General features: G+C 56.2%; 1 protein-coding gene across 9 annotated transcripts in view; it reads right to left on the bottom strand.

The window, feature by feature from the left end:
* The window catches only part of DNMT3A (DNA methyltransferase 3 alpha), a 106590-nt gene that overhangs the window by 42281 nt on the left and 41291 nt on the right, over window positions 1-23018 (bottom strand). For all 9 annotated transcript variants that reach the window (XR_007470767.1, XR_007470769.1, XR_007470770.1 and 6 more), the window contains 3 exons: window positions 9089-9359; window positions 3123-3166; window positions 2536-2682 (listed from right to left, as the gene is read on the bottom strand). Coding sequence is in view for 5 of the 9 variants with exons in the window: in XM_012532413.3 (XP_012387867.1) it covers window positions 2536-2682; window positions 3123-3166; window positions 9089-9359 (462 nt within the window). In the remaining 4 variants the exon portion in view is untranslated. The remainder of the gene's footprint in view (window positions 1-2535; window positions 2683-3122; window positions 3167-9088; window positions 9360-23018) is intronic.

Here is a 23018-nt window from a genome sequence, read left to right as displayed (position 1 = left end):
AATTTTAAAATTGAGAAAATGTATCTATTATCTTACTTTTCCCTGTGAGTTGAGAAAAGACCTGCCTTTTTTATTGCAACTGAGAGCAGGCCTCCATACTGCTTCTTCAAGGGAGCACAGTTTGAGGATCACCAAATTTCTAGAAGCTTTTCAAGCGTAAAAGTCTTTATATCTAGGGACTTCCCTGGTGGTCCAGTGGTTAACACTCTGCGCTCCCAGTGCAGGGGGCCCGGGTTCCATGCCTGGTCAGGGAACTAGAGCCCACGTGCCGCAACTAAAAGATCCCGCACACGCACCAACGAGGTCCCGGTGCAGCCAAATAAACAAATAAATGTTAAAGAAAAAAAAAGAAGTCTTTATATCTAGCCTCTGGCCCTAGGGCTAAGGGAGAGCAGAAATACAGGCCACTCATAACAAGGGGTTAAAAAGCAAAGCCCCTCCCACAGGCCACAGGGGAATAGCCCCAGGTCCTGAATGAATTTCCATCCCAAAGACCACGCTTAATGCTCAGAGTCAAGTCTCTCTTCTCCCAGACCTTGGACAGGCTGTCCCTTTTCCAGGCTCCTCCAGGAGAGAAATTTCTGCCTTCCTGGATCCCAAAGGAACTGGAAACAATCAAGTAGCCACCCCACCCTGTACTGAACTTTCTCTAGAGCAAGTTCTCACACAATGCAAACGGCATAACACCATCCTTTGCAGGCCTGGGGTAAAGACAAGTGAGAGTGAAGGTGAAAGGCCCCACGTGGTGGCAGTTCGCGTTTCCCTTCCCTTCCTGGTGCCGGTAGGTCAACGGGCTTCTCTCTACTAACCAGACATACAGGAGAGCAGCCCCACAATGGTGCTTCGTAAACTGGTTTCGCCCCTTGGTCTCCACGGCATCACCTCCCCTCGCTACTGAAGCCCTCCCTGGGCTGGCTTTCTCCCTCCCAACCCGCACAGAAGCCTCTCTAAAAGTCACCAGCTACCTCCAGATCGGCAGGTGCAAACAGCCTGTCTCAACTCAGCCTCCGCAGGGCTGGGCGGCCACTGCCTCTGGAAAACCTTCTCCTTTCTGAGACACGGCTCTTCCTCCCTCTTCTTCCTCCCAGGCCCCTTCTTAGTCCCCCTCTCCACGTGGCTCTAAGTGTCGGGTTTCTGTGCACAGAATCCAGAGACACTGTCTCTGCTTTCTCCTCCTGTTTCCTACATGAGCTCATCAGTGTTCGTGGACTTAAACGCCAGGTTCTGCTCCTGACGCCGTCTCATCTTTGATTTGCAGCCTGGACCTCCCTAGGCTCCAGGCTCCAGGCACCTCAGCATCTCAGGCTAAACCCTTGATTCCCTCCCGTCCCAAACTCGTTCCTCCCCTAGTCTTCCCCACCTAAGGAAGTAGCACACCCATCACCCAGGCGTTCAGGCCAAACCCCTGGGAGTCGTGCTTCCATTCCCTCCCCTCCCCCACCCCGGCCATCCATCAGCAAGCCCTGCTGTTTCTATCTCTAAATCTCCGGATCTGTCCCTATCCGTCTCCATTGCTGCTCCTTTAATCCACATCAAATCACTCCCCTGCATAGAAACCTTCAATGGCTTCCCAGGACACAGCGTTAAACCAGCTTTCGGGGCAGCTTCCCCGGTGGCGGCGCAGTGGTTAAGAATCCACCTGCCAATGCAGGGGACACGGGTTCGAGTCCTGGTCCGGGAAGATCCCACATGCCGCGGAGCAACTAAGCCCATGCACCATAACTACTGAGCCTGCGCTCTAGAGCCCGCGAGCCACAACTACTGAGCCTGCGTGCTCCGCAACAAGAGAAGTCACCACAATGAGAAGGAGCCCGGGCACCGCAGCAAAGAGCAGCCCCTGCTCGCCGCAACTAGAGAAAGCCCGTGCAGCAACGCAGCCAAAAATAAATAAATAAATTTATAAAACAAACAAACAAACAAAAAAACAGCTTTCGGCCGGGACCTCAAGGCCCTGTATGACTGGACCCTGCTTACCGCCCAGCTTCATCGGACCCCACTTTCTCCCCTGCTCGGTTCACTCTGGGAGTATCGGTCTTTCACGTAGCCAAACAAGTCAGGGCCTCGCTTGTGCTATTTCCTCTGCCTAGAATGTTCTCCCCCACCCCACAACTCACAGAGCCAGCTCTTCTGTTCCTTTAGGCCTGAACTTAAATGCCACCTCCTCCAAGAAGCCTGTCCTGACCACCCCACCTAAAGCAGGCCTCTGTTAACCTCTATTTCAACCCCTTGTTTACTTGTTTCCTGTCCATCTTCCCCATCAGAATGTCAGCTCCAAGAGGGCAGGAATTCTATACGCGCAAAGCCCAGGACACTGCCTGGTTACACGGTAAATGTCCAATAACATTTGTTGAAAGAACAAAGGACCCAGCCACTGCCTAGGGATCCAGCAGTGCCCTGTAAGTGCGAGAGGTTAACCTGAAGGGGAAACTGAGGCTCAGCCAGGGCCTGACAACAGCTGCAGACAGTGGCTGAAGCTAACTTCCGGTTTCCCAGTTCCGTGGGACAGGCTGGGGCCCAGGCCAGAAGGCACCTCACCTCCCTTTTCCAGCGTGCCAGCCACTCGTCCCGCTTGCGCTTGCTGATGTAGTAGGGGTCCCCCGCCTGGAAGGTGAGCCGCGGCATGGGCCGCTGGCGGAGGCTGGACTCCCAGCCCAGGCCACCCCGCAGCCGGCCCCGGGAGCCCTAGGACAGAGATGACAGAGACAGACCGGCATTAAGGTGAGCACGGACAGCCCCGCTGCAGGGTTTTTTCCTCCTGGAGGGGAAACCAAGGAGGCACTCACCTCGAGCAGAACACAGAGCTCTGACTCCTGGCCAGAGATGCCAGCCCTGCGAGTGTGGGCCAAGCCCCTGTCTGGGCTGGAGAAGTGAGGGATGTGGGGCAGGACATAAACTGGGAGGGGAGGTGCTTGGTCTTGAAGGGGGACCAGCTGGCTGCCTCGCTGGGGGCCTTCCAACCTCCACACCCACTTCCTCTGCTCCTCACAGAGGGACATGTAAAGAAGGGGCCAGGGGCCACCTTGGGCCCCTCACACACACTCGCCACAGTCGGTCAGAGCGGTGGCTCTCTTCTCCTAGAATCAGGATCCACAGAGCCCCTGGGGGTTGAGGAAAACACTTGCCTCCATTTTCATGGATTCGATGTTGGTCTCCTTCTGTTCTTTGCCTGTGGAGAGGGAAGAACAAAGGGACTGTCGGCAGAGTTACAGGAGTGGCTCGGAGGCCTCACCTTGTGCCTGGGGTCCCTGCCACGGGGATAGGGCTTCTCCAACCGTTTAGTCATTCCTGTGTCAAACCTGATGGCCTACTGTGTGCCAGGCGTCATGCTGGCCCCAGGACTCAGAGCACAGCCAGGGCAGAAAAAGGACTGGGGCAGGGCTGGAGGCCCAAATCCGCAGGAACAACAGAAAAGCCAGCACTGTGGCTTCTGGCCCATCGAGTGCCTCAGGCACACAGAAGGGATCCGGAAATAGCCCCCTTGCCTGCTCCCAGTTGCGACACAGCTCCCTGCCCAGAGGAGGGGCCAGACTGCACAGCTCTCCCTGGCCCTGGAAGGGAGCACTGGCTTGTATGTGTGGGGTGCAGCAAAGATGCTCTAGGGGGAGGGGGAGGGCACAGGGAGACAGCAGCAAGACTCTGCTGAAACAACTTCGTCTCTCTGAGACTCAGTTTCCTCATCTGGAAAATAAAGATGCCGGAAATGGTTTCTAAGGTGCTCCTGAATTTCTCAATATTGCGTTTCTGCCATGAATATCTGTTTCGGTCCCCCATTCTCCGCCCATTCTTAGGTCCCTGAGTTCAGCCTTTATTCTAGAAGCCTGGGATTCCAACTGTCTCCATGTGACCTCTGTAAGCTTTCCAGGCCTTTTCTTCACTGAATCAAGGTACATAACCCTTCTAATGCTTCCGGAAGGCAGCGTTTCCCTGCTCCTCTTCCCTGCAGTTCCTCAATGGGCCCTGATTCCAGTTCCTGGAAGGGAAGGCTCCCCTGGAGGCTGAAGCCCCAGCAGTACCGTCGTTAAGGGTCCGGGGCGGGGGGCACAGAATGTCCCTGCGCTCCTACCCTGGTACCTACCCACTCTCCTACCCCACCCAGCTCAGGGTCGTCACCTCTCAAACGCCCTTCCCGGGCCATCACATCCCGGAGTCTGCAGTCCTGGCCTGGCTGTAGGCTGGGTTAATTATGCCTCTGAGCTTCCTGCTGGAGGATGGGGCTGGGCTGGGGGGTGAGGAGAGTGGGAGGTGAGCCTCCTCTCACCTGGGCCCCAGAACTCCTTTGTCTGGAGCCAAGAGTACTGAGCTCGGGCCCAAAGCAGGAAGGTCACTAAGGCTGGCTCATGGTCGCTTGGGGGGGCGGGGAGGGGGGTGTGAAGGGGAGACAAAGAGCCCAAAACGGAAAAAACAGCCCCTCCTGCATCTCCTGGCTCTGAGGCGGAAACCAGCTACAGCACTGACGGTCTCTGAATCCTCGGTCCCCGAAGAGGATGTTTCTTTCCCCCTCTCTCACTGGGGAAGACCCGGGGCTCTGCTCTGGGCTTTGGCGACCTGGAGCCTGGGGACGGGGAGGGCAGGGCCAGCACCTGCGGGCGAGTGGGAGGTGTGGACTCCGCGGTGCCAGCTGCCCCCAGGGGCGGGAGGAAGTGGGGGTCACGTGTACTCGCCAAGGCTGTGTACACAGCAGGCCTTTACGTCTCACCGGACTTTCTCTGTCTCCTCCTCGAGCTTCCTTTAGGCCCTCTTGTCTCACCGCAGCCAGCTCCCCACCTTTTTCTCGGGCATCCTGGAGCCGGGCTTCCCCTCTTGCCCGCTCCGGGCCTCCCTCCTTCCCGGGGGTCGCCCCTCCTCTCAGATCCTCCGCGTTCTGCCCTAGTGAGGCTTTGGGCTGCCAGAAGGGGGCGCCCACCCTTGGATCAGGAGGCAGCCTGCTGCCCCCTGGGACCTTCCTTCGGGGACCCTCCGTGGCATGTGGTTTACGGGGAATCATCTATTCATTAGAATGAAAGAAAGTCGGGGCTGAAGGAATTGTAGAGATGATGGGGTACTTGTCCAGCCCTTCGAAGGGGAAACTGAGGCCCCAGGAGCAGAGACGTACTGCCAGAGCTGAGATCAGATTTCAGAGCTCCTGACTCCCAAGCCGGCTAGCTTACTTCACACAGCACCACCCTGATGCCCCCCTCCTCATTCCCCAGCCCCCATGCTCCCCGAAACAGAATTTTTCCTCATGCGGCTTCCAACTGGCTTCTTTCTGGAATTTTCTCCCTGACATACTCTGCGCATGCCCACTTGAGTGATATCTCTCTCCCTCTCTCTCTCTCTGTCTCTCTCTCTCTCTCTCTCTCACACACACACACACACTTTCCAGCCCGTCCCAGCAAAACAACCAACTGGGCGGCCTTAGAATGCAGCACTTGTCCTGAGTCAAGGGGGGTCAGCAGCTCTCTCGACACTCCCTCTGCAGTCCATCTGCTCCTGGCCCAGATCCAGGGTCACAGGCTGGGCCAGGTGGCTGTGTGCCTTCCAGGGTGGCCCTGGCAGGCTTGGACATGACCCTGGGGCATCTCATGTCCTGGGGGCAGGAGAGGCCAGGGTGCTTCTAACACTTACCTGTTGGTCTGAGGCTACACTCTGCCAGGGGCCACCCCCAAATTCCCTTTAAAGTGAAGCCAAATCTCAATGACAGGGCTGAGGCCAGGCTGGCCTCAGAGGGCAGCCACTAGCCCAATGCTGCGTGTTCTGTCTAAGCAGAGAGGAGCTTTGTACTGACCCTACTCTGGTGCTGGTCCTTTACTGGTCGTATAATCTCGGGTAAGTTACTTAACCTGTCTGAACCCTCAGTCTCCCCACCTGAAAAATGGGGGGTAAAAAAGTCTTCCTCAGATGCTAGCAAGGATTAAATAAGAGAATCACATAAACAGCAAAGTTTAATATGCATTGAAATCATGAGGATCTCTTTCAAATGTAGATTCTGATTCAGTGGGTCTAGGGTGGGGCCTGAGATCCTACATTTCTAACATCCCAGGTCATGCCAGGAGACGCTGCTGTCCATGGACCACTTTGAGTAGTAAGGACATAGAACACTCAACACATAGTTAATATTCAGAAAAAATAAAATAAATAAGATAAAATAAAATAAAAAAGAAAGCCACATTACCATCGTTACTACTATCATCATGACGGCCTCAGTGCTAAGAGTGCAGGAGCAGTTCCAGGGCCACCACCTGCCTGTCCAGGTGGCTCTCGTCCTTTATTACTCATCATCTCCTCTGCTCTTCCTTTCTCCTGGTTGTACTATCAAGATCTGGGGCTCCTGGGAGGGTGCCCAGGCCAAGACTGCCTTAAAGCCCTCCATTTTTCCTGTGTAGGAACTAATGAGAGTGCTTCCAGGACAGACGGATGGGGCCCCTGAAAAGAGACCTGGAATGAGGGGAACCGAAAGGAGACCATGGCCAATTCACTTCCACCCTGGGGCCTCAGTCTCCTTCCTCCTTGGAACCAAGTAGCTGCCTATGTGTTCTGTGTGGCTGACTGCTGGACCAGCGGCCGAGCCTCCAGTAGGCCAATGCCCACCCCTCTAGGTAACAGCTCACCAGTCTCAGCAACCAGGCGATTCACAGTGACCTTTAGGGACCCCAGCTCTGATCCCTGCCAGCATCCCCACTACCTGAATAGCTGGGGCCACACAGGACTGCTCCAGGGCCAAATTTTGAAGATCAAGGACACGTGGGATGTTTTTGCCCAGTGCACTTTGCACCAAGATTCTGAGAAGGATCCGCTCAATATGTGAAAGTCCCAAACCCAGGAGTAACCCTTGAACCATCTCTCCCCTTCCCCCTTGTGTCCCTGGCACGCATCCACAGCTCCCCAGACCCACCCTCCTCCCCTGGGCGCCTGCAGCAGCCTCCTAATCGCTCGTCCTGCTTCCCAGCCCCTCTGTTCCATTCCAGGATCCAGATGGCAAAGGGATCTTTTCAAAATGCAAAGCGGATCACGTCAACCCCTGAGAGGGCAGCCTTGAAGCCGCGCTGGTCCTGTCTGCTGTCGCACACCCCTCTCCCTTCCTCCCCCCATTCCAGACTTGTAGGTTTCTGTCAGGTCCCTGGATACCATGCTCCCTCCCACTTGTTCTCACCCCCTCCCGGCCCTTCGCCTTCCCTGGTGAACCCCAGCTCATCCTTCAGCTTAGGTGTAACAGCCCAGGCTGGCTGGCGTTCCTCTGTTACAGCTCCTCAGAAAACCATGTTTATTTTCCCTTAGAGAACTTATCTCCGTGTATAATCACACACTGGTAAGTGTGCATTTCTCATTAACATCTCTCTCTCCAGTGGACTGGGAGGTCCTCCAGGACAAGAACCAGGTTTTTGCTCGCGATGGTTTCCCCAGATCCCGGCACACACCAAATGGGTGTTTAATAAACCCCTGTTCACTGACCGAAGGAGTTGCTCCTGAGAACGAACAGAGCCGGGGAAATCCCAAACCGAAAGCAAACTCTCACGGGTTAAGAGCAGCCTTGGAGTGCTGGTTCCATCCCACCAGGCAGCAAGGGCTGCCCTGGCCCTGGGTGGCGGCTGGGTGCAAGCCATGGTGGGGTCCCAGGAGCTGCCTACTTGGTGGGCAGGGCCGATGGGTTCCCCGGTTCTGCTCTTGCACATCTGGCCGTTGTAAGGGGAGGATGGCGTTTTCTCCCTCTCCTCCAGTTTCACTCCACTCTGGCCCCTTGGCCACTCCCACCACGAGTCAGGACACACCCCCGGAGGTGCAGAGTTCAGGACCATCCCCCACTCCAAGCCCCACTCCAGAACAGCGGGGGATCTGGGAAGGGCACACCGACTCGGAAGCTAGAGACCAAGATGGAACGAATTCTGCATCTGCCACTGACAGGATTGGAGTCCCTGACCAAGTCACTTCATCTCGTTAAGGCTCAATTTTTTTCCACCTTAAGATGAGGATAGTAATCCCTCTCGAAGAAGATTGTTTGGAAGAGTAAATAAAACAACAAATGCAGAGTGAGTACCTCAGAAAGCGCTTTGCACATGGTGGGAGCGTCATAAATATTAGTTGAATAATAGACGAATGAAAGATATTTTAAAATAAATTTGGGAATCTCTTTTCCGGAGATGCTCTCTACCTTGCACGAATATTAGGTTTGAATGCATGCAAAATTAAGTTATGCCAATTAATCGATTGATTCATTCCATCATGTACACTTAGGAAGGAAGGCTTTTTGAAATTAAAATGCACATATGCAAAACAACCTGGCAGGGCCCTGGGAGGATCAAATGTGATAATGTATGAGAAAGTGCTTCGTAAACTGTGAAGCCCTGTACAAATGCTAGTTGTCCTCATTACTAACATGTTTACAGCTCTGTTGGCCCCGAAATCGCTGGCTTAACCTTAAAGAGAAAAGTGGGCAACTTTCCAGGACTCCAGGGCTAGGCCACAAAGTCCTCAGAGGAAGAGGCCTGGGCTGGGCAGCGCACACCCAACTCCCCCCTGCTCGTCCCCTCCCCCAATCTGTCACCACCAAACTTCAGTCCAGTCCACTCAACTATGGTGGTCTCAGGACATCTGCACCGGGAAAAGCTAGCTGGGCTTTTAATATCCACAAGGACATCTGCTGCCCTCGAGCGCCCAGGCCAGGGGCTACCAACGTGTGGACCCCAAAGAGCCGCAGGTCTCGCGGAAGAGTAAGCAGGCCAGGCAAAGGCTGAGGGAAAGCGAGGCACACGACCAGCCTATGGGGAGACAGCCATCACCCCAGTCCGGCAACCAATGGCATTCTGTAAACTCACTCTTGCCAGATCTAGCTGTTTTTTTCCATGAGAAGCCAAAACTCCAGATTTTTATGTGAAATTTCTTGATTCTTAAATATTGGCAACTCATTTTTTTTTAATGTTTAAAATACTACATGGGCCAAATCAAAAATGTGTGCAGGCTGTATGCAGCCTGCAGGGCACAGCTTTGGCAAGCAGACCTTCCGCTACCGTGCCCAGCCCAGGCCTCCTGGGACCCACTAAGCCCTGAGGTTCTAACCCTCAGGGGGATCCCAGCCAGCCCAGCAGAGGCTGCCCTGCTTTTGCCCAGGACTTACCCTCTTCTGCAGGGGCTCCCCGGCCATCCTTGGGGGTGCAGCAGCCATTCTCCACGGCTCTGGAGGCTTCGGGCGGGGTCTCAGCTGCACCCTCTCCCTCTGCTGGGGCCCCGCCCTTCTGCCCCCCAGCGGGGCTCCCCTCCTCTGGCTGGGGCTCACTCCGCTTCTCCAAGTCCCCGTTGGGTAACAGCTCTGAGGGGCCTGAGTCTTGGGCCATGGACGGGGACTTGGAGGTCACGGCGGGGTCCTTCGGCGTGTCACTGCTTTCCACCTGGAAAGATAAACGTGAGGGGAGAATTAGACCAGTGGTTTTAGCCCCTTTTGCATCACTGACCCATCTGAGATTCCGGTGAAAATTATACACCCGCTGTCCAGAAAACTGTGTGCACATAAATGTTTATGGAGTCAAATACACTCACAGTTGTTCTCTCAGATGCAAGGGGTTCACAGGCCTGACCCCCTGAAGTCAAGAGGTCTGTGGACTCCAGTTAAGAAAACGGGAGAAGAAACCGAGCAGGTTTAACAGCCTGGTCCCACTGCCAGCTGCACCCCAGCCAGGCCATCCCCACTCACTGAGGTGACAGAGGGTGCCCAAGTCTTCTCTGTGGCCTCTACCGAAAACAGATGCTCCTCACACTATCCCTACTTCAAACCAGGACCCCTCCTCAGAAGATTCTAGTAACCCCGGGCTGATCTGACTTCTGTGCCAGAGCCCCCCTGGCTGTCCTCTTGGTCTCTCGAGCTGCTGCCTGGCCAGGTGGAGTGTGAGGGTGAAAGAGGGCCTCCTCTGGGCCCCAAAGCCTAGCACAGGTCCCTCCCTCAGCGTTGGCCCACAGCCTTCCCTGGGCGCTCAGACCCCAGGAGAGCCAAGGCCCCAGCCAGCAACCGCAGTCTCTGCAGCAACCCTCCCTGGCACGCGGCGCCACGTCCCCCCCAAGAGGAAGTGTCTTGCTTTGTTCCCAAGAGTCTCAGAACTGAGCTTGCTACAAGAATCACACTGAGAGTTGTCGGAACCGTCCTTCAGAAGTGTCACTGCATGGTGGGCAAAAGCTCCTCACCCCGTTACCCCTCAGAGCCGCTCGGCCTCCCTGGGGAGGCTCTCAGAGAATTTTGTGATTAGCTTGAGGCCACACACTTTGTGAGGACAGAGCGTGGCCAGCACTTGGTCCTTGGCCCTCTGGGGGCAGGTAGGCCAGGACATAGCAGAAGGAACGAAGGTGTCCTCTTGGGGCAGGAGAGACAAGAGTCCCCTATACTTGGCGCTCTGCCACATCCGCGGGCACCAGGCCGCCCCCAGCAGCCCTGCCCATCGGCTCCCCTGCAGATCAGCCGCCTGGAGAAGGGCGGGAGTGGCACCAGCTCAGCAAACACCTCAGGAAGGCGCCGCTCAAGAGGGCGCCTCAGCTTCCCCACCTGTAAGGTGAGATGACTAGGCTAGACCAATGGAGGGTTTCCTTCTTTTCAAGTTTTTTTTCTGTTTATAAAAGTCAGACACACATATTATAAAAACACAAACCACACAAAAGTGAGTAGTATTAAAAGGTTAAAGCTCCTATTTCACTTCTGTGCCTCCAAAATCACTCCCCACAGGTGAGCCGTTATTAACAGTTTGGGACTTCCCTGGTGGCGCAGTGGTTAAGAATCCGCCTGCCAATGCAGGGGACACGGGTTCGAGCCCTGGTCCGGGAGGATCCCACATGCCGCGGAGCAACTAAGCCCGTGTGCCACAACTACCAAGCCTGCGCTCTGGAGCCTGCGTGCCACAACTACTGAGACTGCGTGCCGCAACTACTGAGCCTGCGTGCCGCAACTACTGAAGCCTGCGCGCTCTAGAGCCTGTGCTCGGCAACAAGAGAAGCCACTGCACTGAGAAGCCCGCGCACCGCAACGAAGAGTAGCCCCCGCTCGCCGCAACTTGAGAAAGCCTGCGCGCAGCAACGAAGACCCAGTGCAGCCAAAAACTAAATAAATAAATTTAAGAGAAGATTTTTTTAAATTGCTTGTTAACAGTTTGGCAAGTAGCTTTTCTCGACTTTTCTCCTCTGCATCTACAATCATGTGTAAGTTACATGTTTATACACATGCATTTATACACACATCCAGATCCAGGTTTCCCCCTAAGAAGGGATCATACGACTTATCGTTCTGCAACTTGCTTTTTCACTTAGCAAGCACCGCGGGCATCTCTCCATACCAGTGCGTGTGGATCGGGCTCATCCTGTCTCAGCTGCTCAGCATTCTATCGAACGGATGCTCCTTAATTTATTCAAACCACCTCCTAATGGTGGGCCTTTGGGCTGGTTTGCTTTCTCCTGCAGTGAACCCCTTGCACTTAACCGCTCTGCGCACCTGTGGATTTCTGTAGGCCAGAGTCCCAGAAGTGGACTGGCCGGGGGGAGAGGGCCTGCCCATCCACGTGTGAGTAGATCCTGCCAAATTCCCTCCAGAGAGTTGTATCCCTGAAGCACCCCCCAAAGCCTGAGAGAGCACTGGTTTCCCCAGGCCCTCCCTGCAAGGCCCGGCAGCCTCCAAGGCTGCTTCTGCTCCGAGGATCTACGATCTCAACTCTGAGCCCACTGCTGTATGGTGAGGAAACCCCCGAGGTGGCGAATACGGACGTGGGCCTTGTTAAAAAATAACAAAAATAAAAACCAGCATCCTCCCTGGACGAGTCCCTACATGGAGCAGCTGAGGGCGAGCAGAGGGAACGCGCGGCCTTGCCGGGCTGCTCTCCTGGCCGTGTGGAGGGCTGTGTGGGACAGCTGGGGGCAGGCCTGCTTCCAGGAAGAAAACCTCCCGCAGAAAGCTACAAACGTGTGCGCGCCTCAGCAGCAGGGGTGGGGGGCCGCAGCAAGAGGAAGACGAGGCCTGTGGCCTCTGGCGGAAGGGAGAAGTCCTCCACTAGGGTTGGGCACTTGGGGCCAAAGCCGGCAGAGCCGGGAGGCCAAAGGCAGGATGGCCAGGGGAGCAGCCAGGCCCTGTCTCTCTCTTCAGCTGCCATCCCCAGGTGTCAGGACCCACACACCCTGTTCAGGACTCAGAAGGTCTTTCCCACCTCCCTGCTCAAGCTAGCAGGCTCCCTGGCCTAGAATTCCCCTCCCTGGATAAATCCTCTCATTGCTCGAGGCTCCTGTGTGTGTGAGAGTCGGGTGGCCCAGGCAACCCAGAGAGCCAGGCACGCCTGGGCCCCCACTGCTACCCTCAGGCCCGGCTGTGCCAGCGCCACAGAGCCCCAGACGCGGCGCTCCCAGGGAGGTGGGTAGGGGATCCCGCTGGCCAACGCAGGCTGAGAAGTTTGGGCCAGCGCCAATCTCTTACCATGGCCGTGGTCCTCCTTTCTTCTAGCCACTTGCTTCCCCAGACACCTCAAGTCGAGGCAGGCTCCCAGCCCCACAAACTGCTCAGACAACTCCACTGTCACTCACTTCCTGCCCGGGGACCACACGGCCTCTTCTCACCCTGGGACTCACTTCCTGTTGACTGCCAGCTCCATAGCATAGAGACCCAGGAGTACCTGCTCCGAGACTCAACCCAGCCCCAGGGTCCCAACCCACCCGGATCGGGCACCCCTCCCAGGCCTGCCCTGGAGGACCCGTCTGCAGCATGAGACACGCCATCCTTCCCGAGGTGGGCGGATGAGGGGTAGGGGAGCACCCTGCACAGCTCCAGCCCCGGGGGTAGCTCAGCGGGCTGAAATCCACCCCAATCTCACGAGTCCTCTCCCTCCTTTCCTCCCGACCAGCCCATCCCCCATTGCCCGCCCTCTCTGGTCGTGGATGACCCTGAGTTGACCAAAGCTCTGGGCTTAGGGGAGCTGCCGACTCTTGCCACGGTCAACCCTTGATCCATCTTACCCATCAAGAACCCCACACACACACGGCCAGTAGTGGCCCCTCACTGGCCCTCTCTCTGGAGTTCAGGGTAACTGGGCAGGTCAAATCCACCCAGAAGAAACCACTGAGAGGAAGGAAGGAGGTCCACAGGCAAATGGACTGACGCAACTCTAAATCTCCAGGGAGGAGCCGGGTGCTCCCTAAAAGGGCATCTCAGGTGAGAAGAGCAGACCTGGAAGCCACTAGGAGTGGCCACCCCAGCCAGGCCTGTGCCCTCCTTTCCCCCCCCCCCCACTAGCTTGTCGCCTCCTAGAGGCAGGGACTCGCTTTATTACGTTAGACTGGGCGCGGAGCAGGGCACCTGGCAGGTGTTCAGTAGTCATGATTGATACCTTAATGCCAAAGACCAGGTTACGAGCGAGAGCATCCAGTTCACACGTCTAGAGGGAGTTTCAACTTTGTTCATGTCAAGCGTAACTGTTAAAAATCCTGTTTCTGTTTGCTTTTATTCTTTACAGTTGCCTTGAAAGGAGACACGGCACACCCTGAGACACTCATTGTTCCCATGGCGGGGAGGGGTAGCAGCAGAAGCCCCTGGTCCCTGTAGAAGGCACCGCCAGCAGCTAGAGGTGACAATTTGCACTCCCCTTCTTCTCACCTGTGGGGTACGGGAAGAGGGCGGGAGTGGAGGCAGAATGGGAATGGCAGCCACGGGCCCCCTCACTTCTCCTCCCTGGGGTGGTGGACACAACGGATCACACAGAGTCTGTTCCCACCGTGCGCCTAACCCCGCCCAGGGCCCACCTCCCGGGGCCCCTCAGAGTTTGCCGATCTTTGCCTTCCTTCCAGGCAAGACCCCTCCACCCCAGGGAAATGCCTCCTGCTTCTCTGTTGCCCACCCGCTCCTCGGGCCCCTCCTGCGAGCAGCTCATCCCAAGCAGTGAAGGCAGTGGTTCCCCGCAGAGGACATCTGGCAATGTGTCTGAGACGCTTTGGGTCACCTCACTGTGGGTTGGGGGGACAGACAGTGGCTTCTGGTGGGGAGGGGACAGCCCTCACCACAAAAATTACGCAGCCCCAAACGTGGATGGTGCTGTTGTTGAAAAGCCCTGGGCTGAGGACGGGGGCGCGGACCAGGGACTTTTTCTAGGGACCATTTTTTTAAAACAAAAAAAAATTTTGGTAAAATATATGCAACAAAAAACCCACCATTTTACCCATTCTCAAGTGTACAATTCAATGAAATTAAGTACATTCACACTGTTGTACAACCATTAACACTGTCCATCTTGAAAACTTTTTCATCATCCCAAACTGAAACTCTTGTACCCATTAAACAAAATTCCCCATCCCCCCACCCCCCAAGTCCCTGGCAACCACTATTCTACTTTCTGTCTTCTAAGGAACATTTTAAAATCTGTCTGTCTGTCTCTCACACACACCACCCCGGGTGGTATTTGTGCCAGGCCCTGGTCTTTGGAACCCTCAGCCTTGCCCCCAACACCCCCAAAGCCCCTGTGGAGCCTGGCCCTTAAGTTCACCCCAGCATTCACTCACATCCCCTAGCCCACCGCATACCACATTTGTTTACAAAGCACTTTCACACCCTATCTCATTAGAGCACTCCTCACATGTTACCTAATTATTTGTTTACTGTGTGTCTCCCTCCTAGACTGTGAGCTTTGCCTTATTTAACTTTTTATTTCTCTTCCTTCCAACCACTCCACTGACAGCTCCCCAGTGCTAAGCAGAGGACTCGGCATAACTATGCTTATACAATCGATCGACTTAATTATCCCAATTATCCTGATGGGTTGGTGTTACTCTCACTTTTCCAAGGAAAAGGTCTCCAAGGTCTGCCTCAGGTCACACGCCTTCTAAGTGGTAAAGCTTCCAAAATGACCCAGGTACAGGAGAGGCATTTGAAAGCTAGCCACCCCCTCTGGGTTGAGTCTCAGGAAAAGCCCAACCTCAAATCCCAAGGGATCCAAGGAGGGAAAAGGAGGCTTTGATGTGCCTGAGCAGGGCCAGGGAAAGGCTGCAGCTGTTTCCCAGGCAGCAGCCACCACAGGGAAAGGCCAGAGGCAAAGCCAGAAGTGAACCTGTCCAGGCCAAAGCCAGTCCCCCAGCTGCCCACCCTGCCCCCTTCCCCTCCCCCTTTGCTGGAAGTCTGGACCAGACCCCAGAACTCCAACCCTCCCTCAGGAAGGGAGGCCTTGTCTCCCAAGGTGGGGCAGAGTGCCGGGGCTCCAAATAGGAAAGGGATTTTGAGGCCTGTTTGACAGGTATGATACCTGCACACGAAAGCTAAGAGGCGAGGGAAATGATACAAGGGAGACAGGTCCCTGGGTCAGCTCTCCAGCACAGCCCCGGGCGCAGGCTTACCTGGGCCCAGGTGTGGAGGGGGGAGACCTGGGACCCTGTGTCTACCACTGGAAGGCCCTGGAGGTCGGAGCCACGTTCTGGCCTGGTTCTGGGCACCTGACTCACCCTCTCCTCCTGTGCCAGGAGCTGCTGCTGAAAGGGGCCTTTGCCCCCAGACCCCAGGGGAGCTCCGGCGGGGGGAGGCCCAGAGGCTGGCAGATGTGGGATGGCCTCACCTCGCCCTCCCCAGCCTTCCTGCCCTCCCTCCTACCCCCTCATCACCATTGTGCCTTTAAGGCACTTGGAACACTCAGCTCTATGCCAGCCGGGGACCCTGGCGTCTGGCCAGCTATGGCCTCTTGATTAAAGACACACAGAGACGCAATCACATGCACAGACACACAAGGGGTTCACCATGGCCCAGAGAAACCCGCTCACCAGCCGCAGAGACGTGCTCAGATGCCCCAGAGTGATGTCAACAAAAACACGCCAACAATCCCCCTCCACTCGCACCCTCCGTTCACTCCAGTCCCTCGCAGACCCTTCAGCTCGCCGCCAACGCCCTGGATTTTCCCAAGTTGACTCTCGTTTCAGGAAACAGCCAAACCGTCCATGTAAGTGGGGCAGCCCTGTCCCCTAAGCGTTGGCACTGGGCCCGGGCTCCCCAGTCTCCTCTGCCCCAGGCCTTCCTGCAGCCCCTTCCCCTGGCAGCCCTCTGCTCTGATCGGCTGGAAGTGGCCTTGAGGCAGGGAGAGCCAGAGAGTTCCCCCACGCCCACTCCCAAGAGAGGCCCACATGCCTCCCTGCTCAGCCTTCCTGGGGTGAATGGAGTCGGACCCCAAGACTTTGGAACCAGGACCTTGACCCTTCCAATTTCCTTTTCTCTAGTGGAGTGGCCAAAAGGGCCACCAGTGGGGTCAAGGGACAGAAGGACCAGAGGCCAAAGAGGGCCAACTCTGGCAAGTCTGACCCCAGCTTGGGTATGACTTCTAGGTGCCACCATTTCTCTCACCACTGAGGCTGGGAGCTTCCTTCCCACCCTCCTCCCCAGAGATCTCTCCAGCGTGTGTGTGTGTGTGTGTGTGTGTGTGTGTGTGTGTGTGTGTGTGTTTAAGAAAGAGAGAGAGAGAGAGAGAGAGAGAAGAGGGACTCAGGACTGAGGAGAGAACTTCAGGGTGTGGCGAAGTCTTAGAGGTCACTCAGTCGGGGCCCCTGCTAGCTGTGACAAATGGATGCAAGAACTAGCATGCCTGGTGAGTGGCGGCCCATCCGGGGTTCTACTTCCAGCAGGGACACCTGTCCACCTGGAAGAGGGCCTGACTGTGCTCTTTGAAGTCAACCTCAAAGGATTTCAGGGTGAGCTGGAGCCTCCCTTGAAAAAGCCATTATGTAGAGAAGATCCAGGTCGTATTTAAGTAAACCTCTTTCGCAGTTTTCTTCTGTTCTCAACCTCTACGTCCAGGCCTAGGGTGACAGGCTGGGTGAGAAGGGAACTCAGCATGGAAAATGGTGCTTTCCTGTCTATGCTTCACGAACCTTTCTAAAGTTTCTGATGTGTGTCTCCCCACCCCCGCCCACCCCCGCTGGGGCAATGCTCATCCTGCCCCACCCTACGGCGTGACTTCATAGCTTTAATCACAGCCCCGCTCAGCTTCATCTCTCCAGATTGGAGAGCCGTAAGCTCTCTTGTCTGTCCTCACTTGGCTGCCCTGCCTTCCCCTTCATCGATGTAGCTGCCCTTTCCTGGAGCTTTTCCATCTCTGTATATCTTTCTTGAGGTGGCAGGACTGAAACGCACAAAATTCTCTAGGTGAGGATGATGAAAGAAGGCCGACGTCAATAACTGCCCAGATGTGTGTGCGGAAGGTCCCTGCAGCAGCGGGAGTGGGGCAGGTGCAGCTCGGGCTCCGGAGACGCCCACGGGGTCCTAGGAAGCCCACGGGGCTCGGGACCGGAGGGAATGAACCCCTCTTGCTGGAGAGGGCCTGGAACATGTGGCTCTGGGGAAGGGACCGGGGAGGGCTGAAAATAAACAGGGGTTTTTGGAAAAACAAAATGGAGAGTCTGGGATTTCACTCAGATGCTCCCCCGATAAGACCAGATAAGTAGATCAGCCTCTGGAAAGGGCCCCTGCCAAACCTGCTCCCTTCCAGAAGGCTCCATCTCTGACAATACCACTGCCACTGGCCCTGGGGGCTGGCAGCACCTTCCTCCCTCTCCCTGGTCCGCAGCCCAGCACTGCAGGCCCTGCCAGTTCTCTCCCATCACGGCCGCCCCCCAACAGGCTCTGGGGGCAATTTTTGGCCCCAATGTGCCCCATCCTATCTCCCTGCATTCTCTTGTGCTCAACCCATCATGCTCACGGATGCCAGAGTGAGCTTCCCAAAACATGACGCCCATCACTTCACACCTCCCACCATCTCAAAAATCCTCCAGATAAACACAGCACATTTTTGAGAGGATAAAATATAAACCCTCGGGCTGCCTGCAAACTACCTCTCCACCCAAGATCAAAGGTGTTCGTAAACGAAACCCTCGTCCACTCAGCCAAGCCAGTCCGCGCACGGTCCGGCCTCCCCCAAGCACGCCCGTCCCCGCGCACACTCGTCCCTGCATACGCTGCTCAGGAAGGTCCTAGGTGGGGAAACCTCCCACTTTCCCCGGCCACACGTCACCTCCCTTCGAAGGCCCAAGTCCAGCCCCTCCCGCCAATGTCTTCGGCACTTCAGGTCCAGACCACGGGCCAGGCTCTTGGGGTACTGGATGGCTCTGTGAGCGCTGGTTTGACATGATCAGCTGGGGTAATGAGCAGAGGAGTCTGCATGGCACAGTTACAAGGAAAGTCTCTAACCTCGCGAGATGTCTGACAGCCCTGTTTTCCCCACACCTTCAAAAGCATGACGACACAGGGCAACGGGCAGCAGCGGGCCCACACAGGCTCACAGGCAGGGATGCCCCGTGAGGGGCCGGGGCCCAGGAATGGGAGATACCCTTTCAGGAAGTTTCGTGCATAAAAACAAGGGGCACCAAGTCACCGAGTCAAGGTTCCAGGGGTTAGTGAAGGAGCCCTTCTAACCCGGACACAAAGAGGGGATTTGATTTCTGTCTTAAGAATCAAACGGTCATATTAGGTGGGAAAATGAGCCGATACTGCAAAGGCCCAATAACTGAGGGAAACGATACTCGGCTGGCTTAAGCTGCAGTGGAACGGTCCCCCGGCTTCACACAGCTTACAGCACAAGTCTTTCGCTTTGAAGTGGAGCTGTTTGGCCCTCAGGAACTCACTCACGCAGGCGTTATGATGGAGGCCCAGCCTCCAGCGAGGAGCGAGGAGTGAGCTACGCGGCAGCGGGTCTGGCTGAGCTCGGTGCCTGCTCCCAGCCCCCTCTCCCCCTCCTCCCCTCCCCCTCCCCCCCTTTCTGGGTTATTCTTAGCAAGAGGTGACCTCAGAGTGCTCCCACTGAGCAAAAATAACCCTGGAGGAAGTTGATGAATATAAATTTTCAATGAATAAGTGCATATACCTAGTAAACAGGGCGGGGAGCCCTGAAGGGCCGGCCCCCACCCCAGGGTCTGGCGGGCAAGGGCAGATACTGTCCCTCCTGGAGCCCCAGCGGTAACCAGCACATAGGACAAAGGCGCTCGCAGGGCAGGCTGGGTCTGTGAGCAGGCAGGAACCAGCTTCGGACACCCTCACTTGTTACTCGGCAACGTCCTCGGAGCCGGTGAACAGGAAGATGCCTCTTCCTCCCAGCCGACGCTCACACCCACACACAGGCCCACACTCTCTGGCCAGCAGAGACCAGCCCTGCAGGCTGCTGTCCCGTCCTCTGGTCGCGGGTACTGGCCAGCCAGCAGGCCCTGCACCCAGGTGCCAGCTCCCTTTCTAGGCTCCGCCCAGCCCTGAGGCCGGCTTCCTGTTTCCTGTTGCTGCTCCGGCTGCGAGCATCCTGGCTCTGAGGCCAGTGCCACAGACCAACACTGCCGCCCGGTTGAAATGGGCCCACTGCTCACTCCTCAGACCACCGCAGCCTTCCCCACTTACCCGCAGACTCCCTGGTATTTGGGTCAATTGCCCTGCTCAGTTCTGTTTTCTCTGGATGCTTTCTGGACCAGGTCTACACGCTTTTTCAAACAGCCCTGCATTCATATGTTATCTTAAAGCGAATGTGGGATACCCAGTCTTCCAGATGGTGTGGCCGTAGTGGCAAGGGGGAATGAGCACCGTGGGCTCTGCAGTCGGGAGGTGTGGAGTCCAAGTCCAGATCGTCCTCTCTGAACCTCAGTCTCTTCATCTGAATGTGGGGATGGTAATGCCAGCGGCCTCCACCTACCCGACACAGGTTTGTCGCTGGCATCAGATGAGGTCACGGTGCAGAAAGCCCTCACTGGCAACCGACTGCTGCACCACTCTGAGCCTTTCTTCGTGGTCGCTGACCTCAGTGAGTGGGTAGACAGTGCAATGGGGGTGCCTCTAAATGGCAGATCTGGTGGAAGAGACAAGGCCTCTCCACCAGCTTTTCTGTGTGAAAAGCCAGGCTTTGGTTTAGGTTTTTTAAGTTCCCAATCCACCAGGAAATGGTACTTTTGTAAAACACGAAATCATGACTGTGGATGTGGCAACAGTATCAAATTGATATAAAGGTTTCTAAATGCTGATTCTCAAGTTCTGTACAGACAGGTAGCAAAACAGTTCGCAGACTGGTGCTTCGCAGTCAGGTGTGTGGACCAAAGCCCGGGATTGGTGGGCTGATATCTTGTCTTACTTCTTAGTGTTCATTTTAATTTCACGGTCAGTTCAAAAGGGAGAGCCAGCGTGGGTCACGATGGCTGCACTGGGCTTCATTTGCAAGACAGGCCTTGGTGGGCTGTGATACCGGGCAGGTAGAGAGAAGGGAGGGCTGCGATACCGGGCAGGTAGAGAGAAGGGAGGGCTGCAGAACAGCTTACAAGGCAGCGGGACGAGCGTGCTTGGGGTGATCAGGGAGCAGCGAAGAGGCGGGGTTTCCTTGGCAAAAGAGGTGGCCGCTGAGCAGCAGTGCAGAGGCAGGAGGGGTCACATGGTGGAGGCAAATGGAGGGCTCCAGGTCTCGTCCCATGAGAAGAAAGCGCCTAGAGATTCTTGAAAGCGACGTGCCCCGGGCCGTGTTTAGTTAATTACGTGGGGCCTCCCCTCTGGCACACTAGGTTGAAATAAGTCTTATTTATTTGGCAGGTGCTCGGTAGGTGTAATGTGCTTGTCACCGAAAAAGAGAGGGCCGGGGGTTCTAGAGAGATGCTGGGGGCAGGTGGGGCCTGATCTGGGTGAGGGCGCAGCCAGGAGGCTGACACAGGAGCAGGGGAAAGTGGAAGGCACTCAGGGACAGGCAGGCCTCGGGGGAAATTCTGGAGACGATTTCACAGCCTCAGGCCGGGGGATGGTGAGGACACCACTGGATGCACCTCGTCCCTCCCCGTCCAGCAGTGCATATGCAACATTTGCACAAATGTTTGCACTCCCAGCACTGCTCCCTCTGTTCCACCTGCCAGGATTTGAGCCAAGCCCACCCTCCCACCCCGTTTCCAGGCTTAGCTCGATGACACACACTCAGCTGCTTTAAAGCTCCCTGGTCAATCTGTTCCCAGGGCCACAGCTGCGCCAGGTCCCCAGAAGCCCTCCCTGCTGTGCTCCTCGGCTGGGGAGGGGCGCAGGCCTGGGCCAGCACCTGCTCCACAAGTGAAACAGGTGGCCCGAGGCCCAGGAGACCGTGGGCTTGCCCTGAGCTGCAGCACGAACTTCCCCCACGTGGGCTCCCTTGGGGTCCACGGGCCTGCTGCCGGGGAAGACCTGCTGGCTGTTCTCTGTTCCCCTCTACATGCAAGGCGTCCCTTTCACGACAGCTGCCTCAGCCCCATGCCTCCCCACGCACTCTCTCCCTTCCCAGGGCCTCACTTAGGACTGGACCACATCCACACTGACCTGCATGGGATGCGCACCGCTGCCCACTGGAGCTGCTGAGAGGCCGACGCCAGGCTCCCACCCGAAAGGCCTTGCAGACCCCTGGCCCACTGGCCCCTCCGGGGGTGGGGATGCCGGTTTATGACGCTGCTGGCCCTGTGCATTTGGAGCCCACTTTGCTGTTTGCACAGCACCCCTGGAGGTGGACAGGGCAGGTATTACCGGTAGCCGTATTTTACCAATGAGGAAGCAAAAGTTCAGAGAGGTTCAGTAACTTGCTAAGGTCACACAGCTGGGAAGCAGTAAATCCAGGGCTGCTGCTTCTGTCTCGGGTAAGGGCAGGACCGACCTTTGCTGACCACTGGCTCTTTGGTGTTTTAACCCATTTAATTCTCACAGGGGTCTAGGAGGAATGCATTTTTATCATCTCTATTTTCCAGAACGGGAACCCAAGCTTCAGGCAGTGACTTGTTCAATGTCACACAGGTGGTCTGTGGTGGAGCTGGGATTTAAACCCAGTTCTGCTGGATTTTAAAGACAGTGCTTTTCCCTCCATGCTGGGCACTGTTCCAGGCCAGGGGTGTATGACCCACTGGGCCGTGCCCCTCTTCCCTCTCATTGTCCACCTCTGGACGCATTTCCACACTTACCCCTGATTTCCCTGCACCCTCTGATCCTGGGGCCCCACCCCAGCTCTCAGTGACGTGCCCTCCCTTTGGTTCCAGGGACTCACAAGTGTGAGTCCAAGGGCTGCCAGGTCCCATTTGCTACAGGTGGTGGCTCCCATCCCCAGCACCCGAGCCAGGGAAAGGCGGGGTTTGCTCTGCAGATCTCGAGCGCACGTGCAGCTCAGATTCGGAATGACAGGTGGGCTCTGACTCAGCCTGCACCGTGCCCCTCCACCTTCTCCCGCCAGGTGCCCTGTGAGGGCGGGGAGGAGAGTGGAGGGACCCCCGGGGAATCTAGGAGTGCGGCCTGGAGTCCGCTGCAAGCTGAAAATTCCTTTGAAGTCCCGTTTTATCTTTCAACTGCATGTGAATTTTTCATTCCAGGCCATAAAATATCCATGTCTGCTTTAATATTAAAGTGTTTAAAATTACTTACCAGTTAAATGACTTAGCTTCTTCCCCCCTCCCCTCCAAATCTCCAAGCAGAAGTGGCAGTGGTGCACTTCAGTGCCCTGCAGATTCCCAGAGCTCCCAACTCCAAGAACCCCCCTCACCTCCAGCTGGTGCCGCCCGCCCTCCCTCCCTCCGCCGCCCCTTTCAGTGCAGCCGCGTTCACCCTGCTCTCTGCCCCAAGGAGGAAAATCCTGCCCCGCTGAGAACATTTCCTTGAAGGGCTGAGTTACAAATGCGGGGCTCCTGGCTTCTCTTTACCTTCTTGCTCCAAGTTCCCCGTTCTCAGCTGGAAGGGACTAAAAGAAAGGAACCAGCTGTGGCTGCAGCTGGCAGATAACTATTGTTCTGCCTCTGAGTTTAAGGCATAAGGAAGGCACGTTCCTGCCGCCCACGGGCCTTGCCCTCCGGAGCACGCCTCATCTTGGGCAACCCCAGAGTCCCCCCGACCCCGATTCAGAGGCAATGGCACCCGGAAGCCCGGGGTCTACACTTCCACTGGACTTACATAGCGCCCAGCCCTCCTCCTCTCTTAACAGCCTGCATCTCTTCCCTACTCACTTTGATCGGACTTCCAGACCTCAGTTCCCTTCCTCCAAGTTCTCCAGGTGGGGCTGAGGCCCAAGGTGGGTGTCTGGATGGGGAGGGAGGGGCCCATGCAGGCAGGCTAGGGAAAA

The sequence above is a fragment of the Orcinus orca genome, chromosome 13 (assembly GCF_937001465.1).
Source record: "Orcinus orca chromosome 13, mOrcOrc1.1, whole genome shotgun sequence".
In the NCBI taxonomy this organism is placed as follows: domain Eukaryota; kingdom Metazoa; phylum Chordata; class Mammalia; order Artiodactyla; family Delphinidae; genus Orcinus; species Orcinus orca.
The sequence above is the reverse complement of the archived record's forward strand: the minus strand, read 5'-3'. Positions and strand labels throughout refer to the sequence as shown.